This window comes from Canis lupus, chromosome 27, assembly GCF_003254725.2.
Source record: "Canis lupus dingo isolate Sandy chromosome 27, ASM325472v2, whole genome shotgun sequence".
In the NCBI taxonomy this organism is placed as follows: domain Eukaryota; kingdom Metazoa; phylum Chordata; class Mammalia; order Carnivora; family Canidae; genus Canis; species Canis lupus.
In genome coordinates, this window is record NC_064269.1 from 39359269 (window position 1) to 39379867 (window position 20599).

The 20599-nt window shown below is 40.6% G+C and overlaps 1 protein-coding gene across 4 annotated transcripts in view; it reads left to right on the forward strand.

The window, feature by feature from the left end:
• Window positions 1-20599, forward strand: part of ANO2 (anoctamin 2) — a 343823-nt gene that overhangs the window by 159514 nt on the left and 163710 nt on the right. For all 4 annotated transcript variants that reach the window (XM_025461920.3, XM_025461921.3, XM_025461922.3 and 1 more), the window contains 2 exons: window positions 12188-12322; window positions 19193-19353. In XM_025461920.3, coding sequence (XP_025317705.1) covers window positions 12188-12322; window positions 19193-19353 — 296 coding nt within the window. The remainder of the gene's footprint in view (window positions 1-12187; window positions 12323-19192; window positions 19354-20599) is intronic.

The window sequence follows — 20599 nt, forward strand, 5'->3', positions numbered from 1 at the left end:
AGCACCATTCTTTTTTTAAAAAATTTTATTTATTTATTCATAAGAGACACAGAGAGAGATGCAGAGACATGGTCAGAAGGAGAAGTAGGCTCCTTGGGGAGCCTGGTGAGGGACTCAATCCCTGGATCCCAGGATTATGACCTGAGCCGAAGGCAGACGCTCAACCACTGAGCCACCCAGGCATCCCAATAAGCACCAATCTTTAATGACTATAACACATATCTGTACAGAGAATGTTTGAAATGTCTTTTGATACAGATTCTCTTCTTGGATTTCTTGTCCAAAAACCTTTCTGCTACCCTACCCTCACCATTCCTAGCCCCAGGGAAGATAAGAGGGAGCAGTACTCCTTAGGAATCCCCCACTCCTTAGGGGTGGGGATAAGACATGGGGAGATTCCCATCAGACAGAAAGGGAATATAAACTTTTCCAATGAAGGAAGATTGTTGTAAGAGAGAAATAGAAATATGTAGAAGGGTAAGATTTGAGAGGTCATTATTCTGGTGCTTTCCCTGCCTTGGGGTCAAATGGTTCTGGAGTAGGAGTAGGGGGTGGAAGTAAGGGGAGTGGAAGCACCTAATATTTTGGGGGTGAATCCTAGTGCCCAGGGTTTGCACCTAGTATCTTAGAATGCAGCCTGTGGAAATGACAAGTTCTTTAGAGAAGCCCATCATCCAGCATGGTGCGAGTGTTCATGATGCTGCGCAGGCAGCTGACTAGGAATAGCTGAGCCTGAAACAGCGCCTCCTAAATCCTACAGACCATAGATGCAGTTTGGATGATCCAGAGGTTTTCATGAAACCCACTGACTTGAAGAGGCTATGACTGGGACAAGGAAGAGGTAGCACATGCTTGGAGGTGCCAGCTGGATTCCCCAGTAGGGACCCTGCTAGCCTGCCTATGCCCTGGTGGATGCCTGCACCATACTGGGGGCCAGGCCAGCCCAGCTCAGCTACTGAGTAGCAGGGACCAGCACAAGGCTCTAAGGTCTAGACCAGGAAATTCCCAGAAGCCCCCCTCTGCTCTTCCATCTGAAGGATGCACACACTTCCTCCTCACCTAAATTCTATCTTGTGAAGGGGATGGTGTGGGGTATCTCCTTGAGCGGGGCAAGACAGTTCCAACAGGGAGCTTGAACCTCAAATTGACTGTATATTTATCCTAAGGAGACTTTTAAAAAACCTGACAAAACCAAGTCACCTTTGGGGCGCCTGGGTGGCTCAGTCAGTTAAGCATCTACCTTCAGCTCAGGTCATGATCCTGGGATCTTGGGATGGAGCCCTGTGTTGGGCTCCTTGTTCAGTGGGGAGTCTGCTTTTCCTTCTCCCTTCTGACTGTCCTGCTGTGCCCTCTGTTGTGCATATTCTCTCAAATAAATAAATAATTTTTTAAAAACCTCACCTTTAACTGTTTTGCTCATATGAATATAACTTTAATTCCAACACTAATTTTTAACTTGCCTTGTAACGTTTTGCAAGCATTAAATTACATATTGTGTAGAAAGCACTTAACCCAGAGCTTGGCATATGGTGCATGCTGAATAAATGTTGCATTTCTTCTCTTGCTCTCCAGTGCTGACCCCTTATACAACCATAGTCCACTTACATTATTTTCAAGAGTTGAGGGGACAGAAAAGAAACATTGGTAAGAAACCTCATTGGCCCCATCTCATGGTATCACCAAGGAGAGGCCTTTGCTAGCTTGCCTAGCTTCTTCTGTTCCTGGGAATTTCCAGGCTGTCTTCCAGAGAACCAACAATTATGAACTCTAATTAAAGTCTTCGAACTTTTTCTTTGGCACCCCTGCAGCTGCCCACAGTCTGTCTCCTGAGGGGCTGGGAAAGCCTGAGCTTTTCATAAGACTAGGAAGGAAGGTGATGTGCTTGCCATCCTGTCAGGCTGATGCAGGCTTGGCAGGAGTTGAGAGCAGAAGTTGCCCCCCTCCGGCTGACAGGGCCAGCTCCCCTGGAACACACCCTGCTGGCATGTCTGCTCTGCTTCTGATCTGATTGCTTGGGAATGGTGCAAGCAACATTCAACCTCCATCGCTGCTTGAGCTACCCAGCCAAATGCCAACCTTGCACTTCAGGGTTGGCAATCTAGTTCTGGAAGTCTTGTCTTTTGTTAGCATGGCTTTCTGTGCCTCATTAAGGTAAAAACTCACTGTTCAGGTCTGGTGACAGACTGGGCCCGAATGACATGTACACATGATGTGGACTATATGCCACTTGGCTTGAAGGCAAGAGAATGGATGAGATGATCTTCAGGGAATCTGCTGGCCTGTAGATTAGAAGACATACGGTGTCTTTTAAAAATCTTTTTAAGATTGTTTTGTCTATTTGGGGTCTTTTGTGGCTCCATACAAGTTTTAGTATCACTTATTGTAGTTTTGTGAAAAATGCTGTTGGCATTTTTATAGGAATTACATTAAATCTATAGATTGCTTGGTAATATGGACATTGTAACAATATTAATTCACTTAATCCATGAACATGGAATAGCTTTCTGTTTGTTTGCAACATCTTCAATTTCTTTTCTTTTTTTTTTTAAAGTAGAACTACTAAGATCAGTTTTATTTTATTTTTTTAAATTTATTTTTTATTGGTGTTCAATTTGCCAACATATAGAATAAAACCCAGTGCTCATCCCATCAAGTGCCCCCCTCAGTGCCCGTCACCCAGTCACCCCCAACCCCGCCCACCTCCCTTTCTAACACCCCTAGTTCGTTTCCCAGAGTTAGGTCAATTTCCCTTCATTGGTGTTTTATAGTTTTTGGAGTATAGGTGTTTTACCTCTTCAGTTAAGTTTATGGAGTTTTTTTTTTTTTTTTTTTTGGTGCAGTTGTAAATGGAATTTTTTTCTTAACTTCTCTTTTTGCTACTTTGTTATTAATTATAGAAGTGCTACTGATTTGGGGTATTAATTTAGTATTCTAAAGCTTCACTGAATTCATTTATTATTTCTAATTTTTTTTTGGTTTTCTATATATACTATCATGTCATCTGCGAATAGTGACAGGTTAACAACATCTTTGCTAATACGGATACTTCTAATTTCTTTTTCATACCTGATTGCTGTGGCCAGGACTTCCAGTATTGTGTTTAAAAGTGGTGAGAATAAACATCCTTGTCTTGTTCTTCATCTTAGAAGAAAATTTCTGTTTTTCTGTATTAAGATGTTAGCTGTGGGTTTTGAGATATGTTCCTTCTAACTCTACATTGTTGAAGTTTTTTTTTTATCATGAATTGATATTGATATTTTGTCAAATGCTTTTTCTGCATCTAGTGATAAGATCATATGATTATCATCCTTCATTTTGTTGATGAGATGTATCAGGTTGATTGATTTGTGAGTATTGAACCATTCTTGCATCCTCATAATAAATCCCATTTGATTGTGGTGAATAGTCCTTCCAGTCTTGAGAAAGAAAAACAAAGTTAGAGGTATCACATTTCCAGATCTCAATATATGCTACAAGGCAGTAGTAATCAAAACAGTATGGTACAGGCACAAAAATAGACACATAGATCAATAGAACAGAATAGAGAGCCCAGAAATAAACCCATGATTTTTAAAAAAGATTTTATTTATTTATTCACAAGAGACACACAGAGAGAGAGGCAGAGACAGGCTCCCCACAGGGAGCCCAATGTGGGAGCCCAATGTGGTACTCGATCCCGGGACAAGGATCATGTCCTGAGCCAAAGGCAGATGCTCAACTGCTGAGCCACCCAGGCATCCCTAAACCCATGATTATATGGTCAGTTAACCTATGGCAAAGAAGCAAGAATTTATGCAATGGAGAAAAAGAGGATCTTTAGTAAATGATGTTGGGAAAACTGGACAGCTATATGTAAAGAATGAAACTAGACTACTTTCTAACACCATACACAAAAATAAACTCAAAATGGATTAAAGACCTAAGTGTGAGGCCTGAAACCATAAAAATTCTAGAAGAGAGCACAGGCAGTAACATCTCTGACCTTGGCCATACCAAGATTTTTCCAGACATGTCTCCTAAGGCAAGGGAAACAAAAGCAGTAATAAACTACATCAAAATTAAAAGCTTCTGTAAAGTGAAGGAAATGATAAAACTAAAAGACAACCTACTGAATGGGAGAAGATAGTTACAAATGATATATCTGACAAGGGGTTAATATCCAAAACATATTAAGACCAAAGACAACACCAAAAAAAAAAAATAACCAATTAAAAAATGAGTGGAGGACCTGAACAGACCTTTTTCCAAAGAAGGCATACAAATGGCCAAAAGACACATAAAAAGTTCAACATCTCTAATCATCAGGGAAATGCAAATCAAAACCACAATGAGATATCACTTCACACCTGTGAGAATGGCTAAAATTAAAAAACAAGAAATAGCCAGTGTTGGCAAGGATGTGGAGCAAAAGGAATCCTTGTGCACCGTTGGTGGAAATGCAAATGGTGCCACTGTACTGTGGGTTAACAACAGTATGGAGTTTCCTCAAGAAATTAAAAACAAATACCAAATGATCTGATAATTCCACTACTGAGTATTCACCCAAAGAAAATGAAAACACTCATTCAAAAGCATATATGTACCTCTTGCCTTTGCAGCATTATTTACAATAGCCAAGCTATGGAAGCAACCGAAGAGTCCACTGATAAATGGATAGGAAGATGTGGCGTGTGTATATGTGTGTGTGTATGTGTGTGTGAATATCACACAGCCATTAAAAGGGATGAGATTTTGATACTTGCAACAACATGGATGGACCTAAAGGGTATTATACTAAGCAAAATAAGTCAGATTGAGAAAGACAGATGCCATATGATTTCACTCATATGTGGAACCAAAAGAACAAAAGCACACCAAATGAATAAACAAAGAGCAGAAGAATCAGACCTGTAAACACAGAGACCAAACTCATGATTGCCAGTGGGAGCGTGGGCAAAATGGGTGAAGGTGAGTGGGAGAACAGGCTTCCGGTTATGGAATGAGTAAGTCACAGGAATAAAAGGCATAGCATAAGGAATATAGTAAATGATATTGTAATAGCATGGTGCAGTGACAGATGGTAGCTACACTGTGGGGAGCATAGCGTAATGCTGAAAGTTGTTAAATCACTGTTTTATACCTGAAACTAGTGTAGCATGGTATATCAACTACACTAAAAAAAAATCAATAAAAATTTAAAAATAAAACCAGTTTAAAATCAAAACATAATATACTTATATAAAGCTGTATATGCAATAAATATACAGCTCACTGAATTCTTGCAACCTGAACATACCCATACAACTAGTGTGCAGATCAAGGAAGAATATGATTGGCCCTACTATCTGGACTCCTAGCACAGTTATTTTGTTTTTCAACTTTATATTAATAGAATAATTAAATATATATTTTAGTGTGTGGCTTCTTTTGCTCCATGTTGTGTTGATGGAATTTATCCATATAGTTGCATGTTCTTGTAATGTGTTAACTCCCATTCCATTGGGCAAGTATAGCACAACGTATTTATTCATTTTATTGCTTATAGGCATCTGGGGGGTTTCCAGTTTGGGGCTATTATAAATAGTGCTGCTGTGAATGTTCCTGTATGTATCTCTTAGTGCACATGTGTGCTTTTCTGTTGGGCATATACTTAGGAAGAGAGTTGTTGCATCACTGGGGCCCTTGCTCAGCTGTAGTAGATACTGCCCAGCAGTTTTTCCAAAGTGGATCTACCTATATACATCCCACTGGCACTGTGTAAGCATTCTGGTTTCTCCACGTTTGGCCAAGACTTGGTATTTCCCCTCTTTTTCATTTTTACCATTCTCTTGACTATGTAGAGGTATTGTGTTGTGGTTTCATTTGTTTTTCCCTGATGATCTGATGATTAGAAAGGTTGAGTACCTTTTCATATGTTTATTGGTCAATTGGGCATCTTTTTTTTTTTAGTGGGAGTGGGACAGAGGGAAAGGAGAGAGAAACTTAAGCATGTGGAGCCCAAGCCAGGGCTTGATCTCATGACCTTGAGATCATAGCCTGGGCTGAAATCAAGAGTTTGGTGCTTAAATGACTGAGCCACTCAGGCACCCCAAATGGATATCTTTTTAATGAAAAGATTTTTTTCTGTTGGATTCATAATTCTTATTGATCTATGGAAGTTCTTTATGTATTCCAGATACAAGTCCACATATACACATATTTTTTCCCCTATTCCTTGGCCTGTCTTTTTACTCACTTAAGAATACCATTTGAACAGAAAATTTTCATTTTAATGTAGATCACATGGACTTTTAGAATAAATGTCATTCATAACATTTATTAGTTAACATTTATTACTTGCTTACTATGTCCTCCTCTACCTTGCTCATTGCACTTTCATTAACATATTTTTTTAAAAAGATTTATTTATTTATGATAGACATAGAGAGAGAGAGAGGAGAGAGAGAGATTGAGAGAGAGAGAGAGAGAGGCAGAGACACAGGGAGGGAGAAGCAGGCTCCATGCCGGGAGCCCGACGTGGGACTCGATCCTGGGACTCCAGGATCGTGCCCTGGGCCAAAGGCAGGCGCTAAACTGCTGAGCCACCCAGGGATCCCCTACATTAACATATTTTTAAGTGAAAAGAAAATGAAACCTAGAGAAGTGGAAAGACTTTCCCAAGTTAGGGAACAGCAGAGGGCATGTTCATGCTAGCTCTCCTCACTTCAGAGCCCCTGTTCTGTGAGCTCTGCTATACCAGAGAGGGCACCAGCTGATATCCCATAGACATTGTCCAGTCCTTGGATGTTTTTGTTTGGCCTCCACATATTTTTTCCAGTTGAATTAGTTGCCAACATTGAAAAGTTAGGAGAAATACAGATTTCCAGCTTTTCTTGGAAAATTGTAGGATCTGGCAATATTTCCCCATTTTTTCACATGTCACCCTGGACTGCTAGAGCTGACTAATTACTGGTCCCTGTAGATAGTACTAAGCCTTCTAGTGTCCTACTGGTGGTGCTATTATTGGTAGTGTTTGGTCTGCTTCAGTCATTTATGTTTTCTGCTTGGCTCCTGAAGACATCTGAATTTTTCACTACTAAACTGTTGCCCTTAAATGATATAAATGATTCTTTTTTCTTCTTTGTTCCATCTATTATTAATCCTAATACATTTTGACCTCGCTACCTTCCTTTGCAAGGTATCTAGGCTCTGTGTATGGGCTTCCTGTCTACCTTTCTGGCCAGCAGTACTTTTATGGTAAAAAAGAGGAGTAAATTGCTTATGTGGAATAGTTAGAAGAGTCCCTCAAAATACCCTATCTCTTCCTTTTAATGGGTGAAGGTATTGTGTTTTCATGAAGTTTGAAATGTCATTTATTTCCTGGAAGAAGCGACAAAGTACCCCTGTAAGATTTAATTTATCAGATCAGCTCCTTAAGCGTAAGTCTGGAAAGCAATGGGAGAAAAGATTTGTAGATTATATGGGTTAAGAGGGTGGTCAGAGAAATCTATGTCTCTGCATGATTGAATGCCTCAGATGTGATTCTGTGGTGATCTGGCTTCAGAGCTGGAAGAGAACAGGAGAAGATGGCAGAGGATGGGGGATGGGGATAGGTAGGTTTGTGCTTTCTCCAACTCAGCAGATTTTCCCTGGGCATGTCCCCATGTCTCTAAGTCCTTCCTAAAAGTCAGTGTACTGTGGAGGTTAAGAGCTGCAATCTCAAGTTAGCCTCACTGAATTTGAGTCTTGTCTCTGCTTTCTTACCAGCCAGGTGACCTTGGGTTAATCTTCTACATCACTTTCTCATCTATAATTGGAAGATAATAACACACTACCTCATAGAGTTGTGAGGACTAAAAATTGAGACTATTTAGAATCTTCTAAAAGCAGAGCTTGGCAAAGAATTAGCTCTCAATAAATTTCAGTCATCATGGCTGCTGTTGTTATCCTGGCAAGAGCACTAGATATGGCAGGGTCTGATGACAAGGGGTCAGATGCTTGCTTTGCCAGGCACTAGGCATGTGACCTTGGACAAGTCTCTTTATCCAGAGAGCTTCAGTTTTCTCATTTGAAAAAGATGTAATGAGAATTAAAAGTGGAGCCAAATAAGACAATCAAGACTGGAGCGCTAGGGCAGTTTGTGTTTGTTATGTCTTATGTCTCTCCTGCCTTCTCTGTTTCCTACTTTTCTTCCAGAAGGGATGTGGACTAGAAGGGAAGGCAAGATGAGCACCTATGAGGAGGCAGCTCACAGTATCACATGGGCATGGAAATAGGAACTGTAGTGATGTCCCTTCTTTCATTCCCCATATTGGTAATTTATGTTTTATCATTCATCGTCTTGATTAGTCTGACTAAACATTTCTCAATTTATGGATCCTATCAACCTGTTTTTGGTTTCATTGACTTTCTTTTTTTATTTTAAGATTTTATTTATTTATTCATGAGAAACACAGAGAGGGAGGCAGAGACATAGGCAGAGGGAGAAACAGGCTCCCTAGTGGGGAACCCGAAGTGACATTCCATCCCAGGACCCCAGGATCACAACCTGAGCCAAAGACAGATGCTCAGCCACTGAGCCATCCAAGCATCCCTCATTGACTTTATTGTTTTTCATTCTCACTGATCTGTGCTCCCTACTTTATTATTTCTTTCCTTCTGCTTGCTTTGGATTGAATTTATTCTTTTTCTAGTAGAAGTGCAAGCTTATTGATTCAGAGCTCTCTTATGTTAGTACAAGTATTCAATGTTATACATTTCTAAGTGTTGCTTTAATGGCATCCCACAACTTTTGAAGAGTTGTGTTTTCCTTTTAACACAATTGAAAATACTTTCTAATTTCCTTTATTATTTCTTTTTAGACATTTCCTTGGGTTATTTGGAAGGGCGTTGTTTACTTTTGAAATATTTGTAGAAATTTTCAGATATCTTTCTGCTGTTGATTTTTATTTTTTTAAAGATTTTATTTATTTATTCATGATAGACACACACACACACAGAGGGAGAGAGAGAGAGAGAGAGAGAGAGGCAGAGACAGGCAGAGGGAGAAGCAGGCTCCATGCCAGGAGCCCGACGCGGGACTCGATCCCAGGACTCCAGGATCGCGCCCTGGGCCAAAGGCAGGTGCCAAACTGCTGGGCCACCCAGGGATCCCCTGTGCTGTTGATTTTTAGTTTAACTTAATTGTGGTCAGGGAATAAAATTTTCATTACTTCAATCCTTTTAAATTTGTTAGATTGACTTTATGACTCAGAAAATGGGGCAGCCTGGGTGGCTTAGCAGTTTAGCGCCGCCTTCAGGGACCCGGGATCGAGTCCCACGTCGGGCTCCCTGCATGGAGCCTGCTTCTCCCTCTGCCTGTGTCTCTGCCTCTCTCTCTCTCCTCTCTGTGTTTCTCATGAATAAATAAATTTAAAAAATCTTTATGACTTAGAAAATGGACTCTCTTGCTGAAAAGAATGTATTTTCTACTGTTCAGTGGATTGTTCTATAAATATCAGTTAGGTCAAGTTAGTTTGTGGTGACTTCTGTGTCCTTAACTGATTTTACATCTCTTTGTTCTCTCCATTACTTGAAAGAGAAGTGTTGGTGTCTCCAGTTTATACTTGAGATTTTGTCTAATCATCCTTTTAGTTCAGTTGGTTTTTATTCTATGCATTTTGACGTATGTAGGTGATCTATGCATTTTACTGCATGCATTCAGGATTATAAGGCCTCTCTAATGAAATGAATGATAATGTTGTCATTCATTGATGCCCCTCTTTATCCCAAGTGATATTCTTTGTTCTGAAGCCTCCTCTGTATGTCCCAGTTTCCTTTTGATTCATGTTTGCATGGTATATCTTTTTTCATTTCTTCACTTTTTTTCTGTATATGCCTTTATAATAAAAATGGATTTGTACATTTACATTTGTTATCATTAATGTATTTATATTATAAAACCACCATCTTGCTATTTGTTTTCTATTTGTTTTGTCTGTAGTTTGTTTCTGTTTTTCCTCTTTTCATGACTTCTTTGCAAATATGTATATTTTATGGTCCATTTCATCTCCAACATTGGTCTATTAATTATACTTATTTTTAAAATTCAGTGGTTGCTCTAGGGTTTACAGAATCCATCTTTAACTTACCATATTCCATCACTATTTTTGCTTGTTACCAATATTTCTCTGCCTTTTATGTATTATTGCCTTCCTCCATGAAGTTTTGACACTACACACACACACACACACACACACACACACACACAGTATATCCGTCTATGTTCTGTGGCTCTAAAAAACACTGTAATATGTAATAAAGGTTTTGGCCTCCAAAGAACTAGTTTTATCCCTATGGGAGCACTATTTCATGTAGTATTCTGGGTTAAGTTTTTTTTTTTCTTTCCATACTTTAAGGGTGTCACTCTATTATCTTCTGGCTTACATAGTTTCTGCCAAGAAATTGACTGTAAATCTAACCTTTGTTCCTTTGCATATAATATCCTCTCTTTCTCATCTTCCCTTCCCCAGCACCACCCTCACCCCCACTTCAGCTTAATTAAAGATTTTCTATCTTTGTTTTTTAGATTTGATTAAGATATGTGTAGGTGTGTAGGTTTCTGTTTTGGTTTTAATATTTATTCTGCTTGGGATCCTCTGGAGTTCTTAGATCTATGTTGGGTTGTTTTTTATTAATTTGGAGAAGTTTTTTAGACATAATCCATTCAAATATTTCTTCTGTCCTCCTTCCCTTAATCTTCCTGGGACTTCGGTTACATGTATGATAGACCCTAGGATGTTATCCTCTCTCTTACCCCTCCCCCAAAGCAGACTGTTGATCGTTGTCACTCAGTGATTGAATGAGAGATGATGCTGGGAGGTGGGTGTACTTCTATGCCTCTCTGCAACTAAAGAGGCCCTTCCCAGTTTCCTACCTTGACCATTACCCTCTTCATGAGTACCAGATGGCGGTCATCGGCTGGGATCTTGTGAATGAGTGTAAACCTCTCTTGTATCTGGAGTTCCTAAGTGATTCTAATCTGTCCTGCTAAACTATACTCAGCCTTTCAGAGTTTACAAGATTATATCTTTTTTTCTTTGTACTCATTTTAATAACGATGGCCTTTTTCTCCCATGCTCTGCCAAATCTGAAACTGTTTGCATGTCCTATCTTTCCTTGGAGGGGCCTGTCATTTTTTTTTTTTAATTCGGTTCATATGATTACCCTGCAGCCTCCACTCTCTGATGGGTTCAACGAAAGTTTGATGTCACAGATTATCCAGATTTCCCTGGTTGTTAGGTGGAAGTCACATTTTCTTACCACTGTCTATATCTGAGGTGGGAGCAGCACCTCTAGTAGTAGATAAATAGATTGTACTCACTCTACTTATTCTTTTGTCCTCACATCAAAGAGTGGGCTGCACTCCCATCTCCCTACTGTATTTTGTGTCAGAGCCTCTTTGGAAATAAAATATACTGTTTCTCTGTTGTTTGTATTTTTTTCATCAGGTGTCCATCACCAATATTTATTTAAAGGAAAAATTTAGTTTTAGAGACCTTGTGTGATAATTTACTAACTTCCTGCACCTAGGGATCAAAAAGATAATGGATTATTAATTTTCTCTTTAAAATAATCTTTTTATTATATTATTAGTTTCAGAATGCAGAAAGATAAAAAAAGAAATAAACACCACCTGTAATCCCATCAGCTAAAGAAACCATTGCTAATCTTTTACCAAAATGCTTCTAGTCTTTTTTCTATGAATTTAAGGTTGGTGTATGTAAGTCCACATGCCCACCTAGATAATTTGCATGTTTTGTTCACATAAGCTAGTTCTGAAAAGGTGTGTTTTTCTGTGGGCTGTGGTACTCATGAGATAATGATGTGTTCCTCATGTTTGTCTGGTAAAGATGACAAAATAGTATGGCCTATTTTCAGTTTGCTGTTAGGGCTGGATTCCTTCTAGGGGCTATTTCATGTGAATAGCCAGGATTCCCTGGTGTGTGTGTGTGTGTGTGTGTGTGTGTGTGTGTGTGAGAGAGAGAGAGAGAGAGAGAGAGAGAGAGAGAGATTCCCAGGGAATATAATTCATAACTGAAGAGACTGGTTCTTTGTGCTGAGGTCCTTCATGCACCACCTAACTTTCATCTCTTTGTTTACACTGACCCGTTGTCAGGTTTAGAACAAACTGAAATGGGAGAGATGGATGGTGTTTGTCATATGTGTTGTGATTTTCTTTCTTTTTCAGAAAGTATTTTGGAGAAAAAATTGGACTGTATTTTGCCTGGCTGGGATTATATACGTCATTCCTTATTCCTTCTTCTGTAATTGGAGTGATCGTGTTTCTTTATGGATGTGCAACAATCGAAGAAGATATTCCCAGGTGAGATGACTTTAAAGAAAAAGCCTCAGTTCCCACATGGCAGTAGTTTAGAGTTTCATTGCAGTTGAAAGTACAGTTCACATGCTTCCTTCCAAAGTCCTCACCCTCTACTCTCTCCTCCCCTTACCACACACGTAACCTCCCTCCAGAGACAGATCTGGGAACTCCAGAGCCTGGGAATGGCTTCAGAGCCCGCTGGGGGCGGCTCCCTCCCTTTCCTAGTTAAGCTCTTCTCCAGGGCCAGGGTATGATGTGGGCAACTGGATTCTACCTGGTGGAAAAAATCCATGCCTGAGAAATGTGTTTTCCCCTCCACTTTATGACTTTTTTCTCTGGATTCTCATAAGACCCAAGGTGGGAAATGCTGAGTGGCATTGGGTAGCAATCACATGTCTATATGGTCAAACACTAATGGGGTAAAATTCTGTGAGGCTGTCCATAGAGGCAGGCAGCTCTGGAAGTGAGAAGGGCCCACCCTCTGGTTCAGAAGTCAGAAACTTCAGGGGACAGGCCCCAGAGTGGGGCCCTTGGAGAGCCAAGAGAAGGAACAAAGGCTGGTCCTTATGGTGAAAAGAGAGTCTTCGAAGAATAGTAGCACTTAAAAATAGCCTACTTAGGGTGTGGGGTGGCTCAGTCAGTTAAGCATCCAACTCTTGATTTTGACTCAGGTCATTGTCTTATAGTCATGAGATTGAGCCCCCAGGGGCAGGTGCCGCTCCACAAGCACATGCAGAGAGACTTGGTTGTTGACCAGGCCCTGCCGTGGCATCAGCAGTTCTAGGTCCTCTGGCCTCACAGTCTTACGGCCAGCATGAGCAGCAAATGCCTCCAAGTCATCAAAAAGATGCTGGAAATACCTGTCCAGGCATTTCTCCACCATCTCAACAGCCTTCTTCTCCATGGGCATCTTAGCACAGAAGCTAAAGAATTTCACATAGTGGCTCAGTCCAGTCTTGTGGGGATCTTGACGGGGCCTGAAGCCAGGGGGCTTGGGCTCTGGGAGGAAGCCTGGTCGACAGAGGCTCCAGAGGAGTTAAGACTCCAGAGGAGTCTCCAGAGGAGATAAGACTGCAGTGCTAGATGGTGGGACTGGCTCAAGAAACTGAGGTCGCCTGGCCTGAGGAAACTGAGTGGTGCTGGAGGCCAACTCTGGACTTGCTCTTCTATCAGAGATATCCTCATCTTCTGAAGATCCTTTTGGCTCATTAGTCTCAACAGCTTCTGTCATTTCTCTATATCCCTTAGAATTTTCTGTCCTGACAGGGCTGGTGCTGGGTGTGGAGCCTGCTTCAGATTCTCTCCCTTCCTTGGTCAGTGCCCCTCCACCCTGCTCACACTCTGTCTCCTCTCTCTGTCTCTCTCTTAAAAAAAATAGCATCCTTTAGGGTGGACAGCATTACATAGTAGCTGTAAGAGTGAATAGCTTCATTCCCTGAACCTTCCTTTCCCTTGGCTGTAAACAGGGATAATAACATGTGCCTAGTGATGTTGTTGTGAGGATTCAAGGAGACAATGTTTGGCACACAGTAGAATATTAATAAATAATTGTTGAAAGAATCAACATATGTGGAAATAAAGTACAAGTCGCAAGAGAGACACTTAACTTATATTTAGAATTTAAATCTCTTGACATATTCAGCACCGTCCTTGAAAACCAAAGCATGGTTAATATATTTTAATACTTTTTCAGTTTCAAGTGATAGAAATGCAACATGAACTGCTGAAGAAAAAGAAAAAGAAAAAAGAAAAGAAGGGGAATCTATTATGAGGATTCTGGGGTGTATCAGGGAACACAGTGGCAGGCATGTGGCTAGCATAAGGGCCAATGGAAATAGGGACTCTTGTTTATTTCCCATCTCTGGTTCTTTCCTGTATTTGTTTCACTACAGATTTTCCCCATTGGATATAAACATTCCTACCAATAGCTCATAGGTATTGTTTCTTAGAGCTTTCTCTTTGAGTGGTTCCATATGAAAAAGTCCTATTGGCTCACTTTGGATTAGGGTATAGGCCCTGGGCCAATAGTCGTGGCTATGGGGCAGGATCACATTGTACCAATAGGATGTTCCCTCAGCAGCCAGGTGAATGAGGACACTGGGCAGACTGTGGGTGTCCACTGTAGTTGGAGGAAGTAATGGCCATTCTGAAGAAAGGGCCAAGAGCTGGGCTCCTTTGGGGAAAGGAGTTACCAGTTATCTCTTCTTGTTACCATCTATATAATCTACAGAAATGGTCTTATAAATTAGAAACTAGGGTTGGTGTTTCCAATAGTTAGAACAAAGCTAAATAACGGTATAAGAGACAAGGATTTGGATATTTTTGTGTATAACACTCCAGTACCAGCTGCTCAGTGTTTTGACTGGGAATTCTATGACTTTTATCACATAACATATAGGGTGGAGGTTCTGCCTCCCTCAGGCCAACTAGCATGAGGGAAAAACTAATACTTACCAAATGCTTGCCTTGTGCCAGGTATGGTGCTGGGTGTTTCTCATGTACTAGTTTCTTTGATCCTGTAGAGATCATGGTTGTAAACTGTTATATTGGTTTTATTTTAACCTAACAGAGATGGAGAAATTGATGCTAGTGCAGTCATATAACTGGTCCGACTACAGCAACTAATAATTGTTACAATCCTGATTTGACCTCAATTGTCTCCTACTCCAAAGTCTTTACTTTTCCCATAAGATGTGAAGTCTTGGGCACCTGGCTGGCTCAGTGGATTAAGCATCTGCCTTAGGCTGAGGTCATGATCTCAGGGCCCTGGGGTGAGTCCTGCACTGGGCTCCCTGCTCATCGGGAATCTGCTTCTCCCTCTCCTTCTCCCTCTCCCTCCTGCTCATGCTTGTATTCTCTCTCTCTCTCATAAATAAATAAATAAATAAATAAATAAATAAATAAATAAATAAAATCTTAAAAAGAAAAAGATGTAAAGTCTCCCAGAAGGCTCATATCCTCCTTGGCAGCCAACTGGCTTTGCTTGGTGATTTCTTAGAAAACATGGCTCCCACATTTCTCTTGCCCAGTTTGATCCCTAGAGAGCTGGGGCTCAGGTTGATTCAAACTAGAAAACTCTACACTGTGCATGGAGAGCCAGGGCCAATGTAGAGGGTGGGCCATCGGAGTGCCGGTTTACATCAGGATTTAGGACGTATGCCTTGGTTCCCCATCTGGGAATACATCCGACGGTGACCATTATAGCTGGAAATGACCATGGTCTACACATACTGAAAAATATGTGTCTATACACATGCACTCATATATAGTATATATGCATGTAAAATGTGATCATTATCCCCGCAGATGTATCTTATTACCTGTCAGAATGTATAATATTTCATAAACTATATATAGCAACCCATTAGTGGATAGTAGAATCAGTGTAATGGTTATTTTTTTAAATGAATGAGAATAAGATAGCAAAGAGTAGAATGAAATATAATGTTAGTACTCATCACAAGAAGGAAGTATGGGTATTGCTTCATGAAATTTTAGTTAGCTATATAAGTATGTTTATAGAGGAGAGGGGGAATATATATATATATTTGCATACTGGAATCTGATATAAAAGATCGCTTTTAAACTGTAGATCACAGTCAAAAAAAGTTTGAAATTGATGTTGTAAAGCTGAAATTTTGGTTATTGGTTGTTCAGATTCAGGTGGGATGTGATAAATGAATATGTAAATAATAGAAAAAAATAAGTGTATTATGAATAATTTTTTTTAAAAGGACTGCTCTTTAATCATAATTATATACCCATCAAAAATCTAGGCTCAATGGACTTGATGAAAATTCATAAAATAGCACTCCCTATCAACAAAAGGATAGTCTTTAAATCCTAATACTGAATCTAAACAAATTCATACTCTTCCGGGATCTGTGTCTGTCACCAACGCCTAAGCATGATTAAAAACTTGTACTATTCCTGTGGTTACTTTACAGGGTTTCTAATTTTGACATTAAGCCTGGAGTCTACTATCTATGTATCATTTTTTTTTAAAAAAATGTGGCCTTCATCCAGTTCTCCCCAGTGGTTATGTCTCATATAACTTTAGGACGATATCAAAAGCAGAAAATTTACATTATGTGGAACTTTAAATGGTACCTTTTATCTTCAGCAACTTTGATATATGAGATACAAATATGACTTATGAGAAATAATTCCACATGTGAATGAAATATCTATAGAACTTTACTTATACCAAAGGGTTGGTTCCATTTATTAGGTACTTGCTTATATGGGTAGGGAAGACTGGAGCGTTTAAAAAAAAAAAAAAAAAAAAAGGCTGATTGATCTAAACCATCTTATTAAAAAACAAAAAGGTCACTTCAGGTCTGAGACCTTAACAGCAGACACTGTGTCTGAATTTCTGGAATAATTGCCATGTTGCACCTTCTCCCTTCACACCAGCACAGCCTTGCATCATCTAACTTGTGAGCAATGAGTTACTGATTAAGAACACCACTCACTTTGGGGTTCTGGTTCAGCTGATTGCTGGGCCATTTATCAACCTTCTTGTGCTTTCTAGAGAAAACGATAGACTGGAGAAATACAGCATTCGATTTATAGGCACAGTTGCTTCCAACTAGAAATCCATGGATTATGCAGTTCATGAATAACCCAGATAGGATTTCAATTCTAGCCGAGTTCCTCTCATCTTTCCACTTCTCTTTTCAGCCTTGCCTAGGCAGGCAGCCTCTCTCAGAGAATGCAAAGTCATTTTAATATCATCCTGGGGCAGAATTTCTCCAGAATTCTGTTCAAATTGCTTGCATTCAAACAGACAAACAAGCAAACAATACGACCCAATACATATAAAGCATTCTGACTTCAAATTTAAATGATCTAGGGAATAGCCATGCGATGGTGGCTGCCCTTTTGTACAAATGATCAGCAGTTGACTGTCCTCCCAAAAACAGACACAGCACTTATGTTTCAAAGTGCTTTGTACTTTGTTAACTAGTTGCTAGCACATTTTTCATTCCTGACCTTTTGGCATCGACTGCTTTTGATTAGGATTAGGCTAGGAGTATCCCTCCCCCAAGTCTCTGTGTAAAAAATAAAATAAAAGCCCCAAAAAGCAAAGTGATATCCCTGACACACACATATACCTGAAGGGCAGCATTGAGGAACCTCTTATGTTCTCAGACATGGCTTAAACGCACAGCCCCTTACTAAAATTTATATGGACCAACAGTTTTCTGTGTGAATCTGTTTTCTAGGAGGGGACTCTCCTCTCTGAAAGTAGAAACTCCTTCTCAATGATACACCAGACACTTGTCTGACCCAGAAGACAGAATAAACCTTGCTCTCTAGTTACCCATAAGAATGTGCCCAAGTGAAACCAGCATGGCTGAACTTACTATTAAGATGTTATTATTTAATATTGTCATTGTGAATGAGTCACTGCTATTGACACTTGCCAATGGAGAGCTTAGCAGCAAGTCAAGTGGAGGAACGAGGATTTATTCTTAGAGACCTAGAGTTTCCATTCTCTCACACAGAAGGCCTTTTCTTGCTGTGGGCTTAATAGCTCATTAAAAACAAACCTGAAAGCTGGGACTTGACAGCCAGGGACAGTCCTCAGGAAAGCCCTTCATCTTCCTAATGAAGGGGAACTGGACCCAGGCACCCCTTGACTTCTGGGTTTCATATAAGCACTTGCATTAGCACATAGGGTACCAGCCAGCTCACCCTGGTGATGGCCTCCCACTCATCAGCCATGCTCTGTAGTACCCATACTTTCCAGAGGGAACACAGCAGTGGTTTTCAGTGTAGGACCCCCTACCTCCCCATAACTGTGTCTCCAGCTGCTCCATGAGAACAGCCAATGCTTCATTTTCATGAAATCTTGAGTTCTCCACCCTGCTGCCCCAAACAATGAACATAACCACCTACCCATTCCCCAGGGGAAGCATTACACACCAGAGTGATGAGTTCACTCATTTTCCTACCAATATGTAGTGTGGAGGGACGCTAGGGAAGCCAATTAGGGCTGGTAGTACTTTGGTTCTTATTCGCAAGCATTCATATAAGCCTGAATTTATTGGATAGCTAACCACCGAAAGAGTGAATGGAATTTCAACTATATTCATTAGTCCACTAAATAGAAATATACTGAGACTAGGTTAGAATATAGCTAACGGTTATTTGACTCATGCTTCTCTCTATAAGTATCATAGAATCTAGACTTTGGAAGAAATTACCCTATTCTTTCATTCCCCCTAGTCCCATTTCATGGTTTTGATCATTCTTATTAGGCTGAAGTTAGATCCCATTCTACAAATGTTCATGCAGCTGGTGCACTTGGAAAGGGCCTCTAACCCAGTTCTGACTCCAGTCTTCTTCACGTGGCTTCTCCTTGAGAAATTAGAGCTTGTGTTGATCCAGCCATACTCTTGTGTTTGCTTCTCCCCATGACCAGGTCTCACACATCTGTGAGGCAGCCAGTAGGGTTTAAGGAGACGGTCTGTGCTTGCATGATGATGGTGAAATCCAATTTCAGACAGGTGACGGATTCATAGTTGTTGGTGCTCCCCACCAATCTCTTAGACTCAGCACATTTTGAAGGGACTTTATGGATCATCCTGCAGTGTACAACATTTCTGGCAGATGCTCATGAATTTTCTGCTAGAATACCTCTAATGACGGGTCCGTACCGCAGAAGGGGCCCACCCGTTTCTTTGAAAAAATATAGGAATAATGCTCTCATGGCAAAGAATCCAATTCCAATGTCTTTAACACACCTCGCTTTTGGAGCAAATAAACTTGGCCATGGATTTGGAGTGGGAGATGTCTTTAGGGCAACTAGCTTGTGGTGGGTCCTGCCTTAGCTCTCATTGACCCAGCAACCTCTCTCTTCCGCAGCAAAGAGATGTGTGACCAGCAGAATGCCTTCACCATGTGTCCCCTGTGTGACAAGTCCTGTGATTACTGGAACCTCAGCTCAGCCTGTGGCACGGCAAAGGCAAGCCACCTGTTTGACAACCCTGCCACCGTCTTCTTCTCTATCTTCATGGCTCTGTGGGGTAAGTGGTTATCATAAACCTTGCTTATTTTGGTAATACCTTAAATGGGTACAGTGACCATGCTCTAAAGCCCATATCCTTTGATTTATGTTCTTTAGTATTTAGTCTTTATACCTTAAGAAGTATTATAGGGACAATAGATTTCTCTCTTTTACTTTTATATGTGAGTAGTACTAGGAATTCCTCCATGGTTTTATGTATTTTTTTAAAAGATATGAGACATTCATCTTGTATTAATCTCATGTAGAAATTATTCGGAATTTGAACCCAACGCATGTTTGAAAATGAGCGGGAAAAATCAGAGAGGGTGACAAAACATGAAAGACTCCTAACTCTGGGAAACGAACAAGGGGTAGTGGAAGGGGAGGTGGGTGGGGGGACTGGGTGACAGGCACTGAGGGGGGCACTTGACGGGATGAGCACTGGGTGTTATACTATATGTTGGCAAATCGAGCTACAGTAAAAAATATACATAAAAAAAAAAAGAAAATCCCTAGCACACACATGAGGAGCTCCAGATATATCTACTAAGATAGGGGAAGTCATCAATGTCCACTATAATAACACTCAGAGTGTGGGGTGACTGCCATGGCCACAGAGTTAGCTGGTGGGGAAGGTTGGCCCAAACTTGATCTCCTGACTCTAGATTCTGTGCAATTTCCGGACACCATGAGTGCAGACGGTAGAGATTTTACTCAATGCCAGAGTAGCGTTTTCAGTATTTCCACCAAAGGGATTTGTGAAGGAAAGAACAGATAGTTCCATCATTTTCTTCCTCCTCCCTTTGTCTCCCCAGAGCATTAGGGTAATAAACTTTCTCTGGGCCATAGCCATCTGACCATAAACACACAAACACACACACACACACACACACACACACACACACGGAGACACTTCTGTTCACAAACTGGAATGGAATAACCCAAAATAATAACACTGTGATAACTGGACATTTCCAAGAAGATACACCCACATGTATCATACAAGGAACAAAGTCAACATGGTTCAGCCCATCTTGAGTAGCCACCTGATTTTCACTTTTTACTCATCATTAGATATGCAGGTCCTTAGTTTCTCCATTAGATCACAGAATGGCAGGGCTGTGATCCCACTGCAGAGGATGCTTGATTATCTCTGACTCCATGGGGCCTGGAGGACATGCCAGGATGGGACCATGAGTCACACATTCCTGAAAGTGTGAAGAGGAGAGAGGGAGAGGTCTGTTTTCAGTAGTGCTAGGAGTACT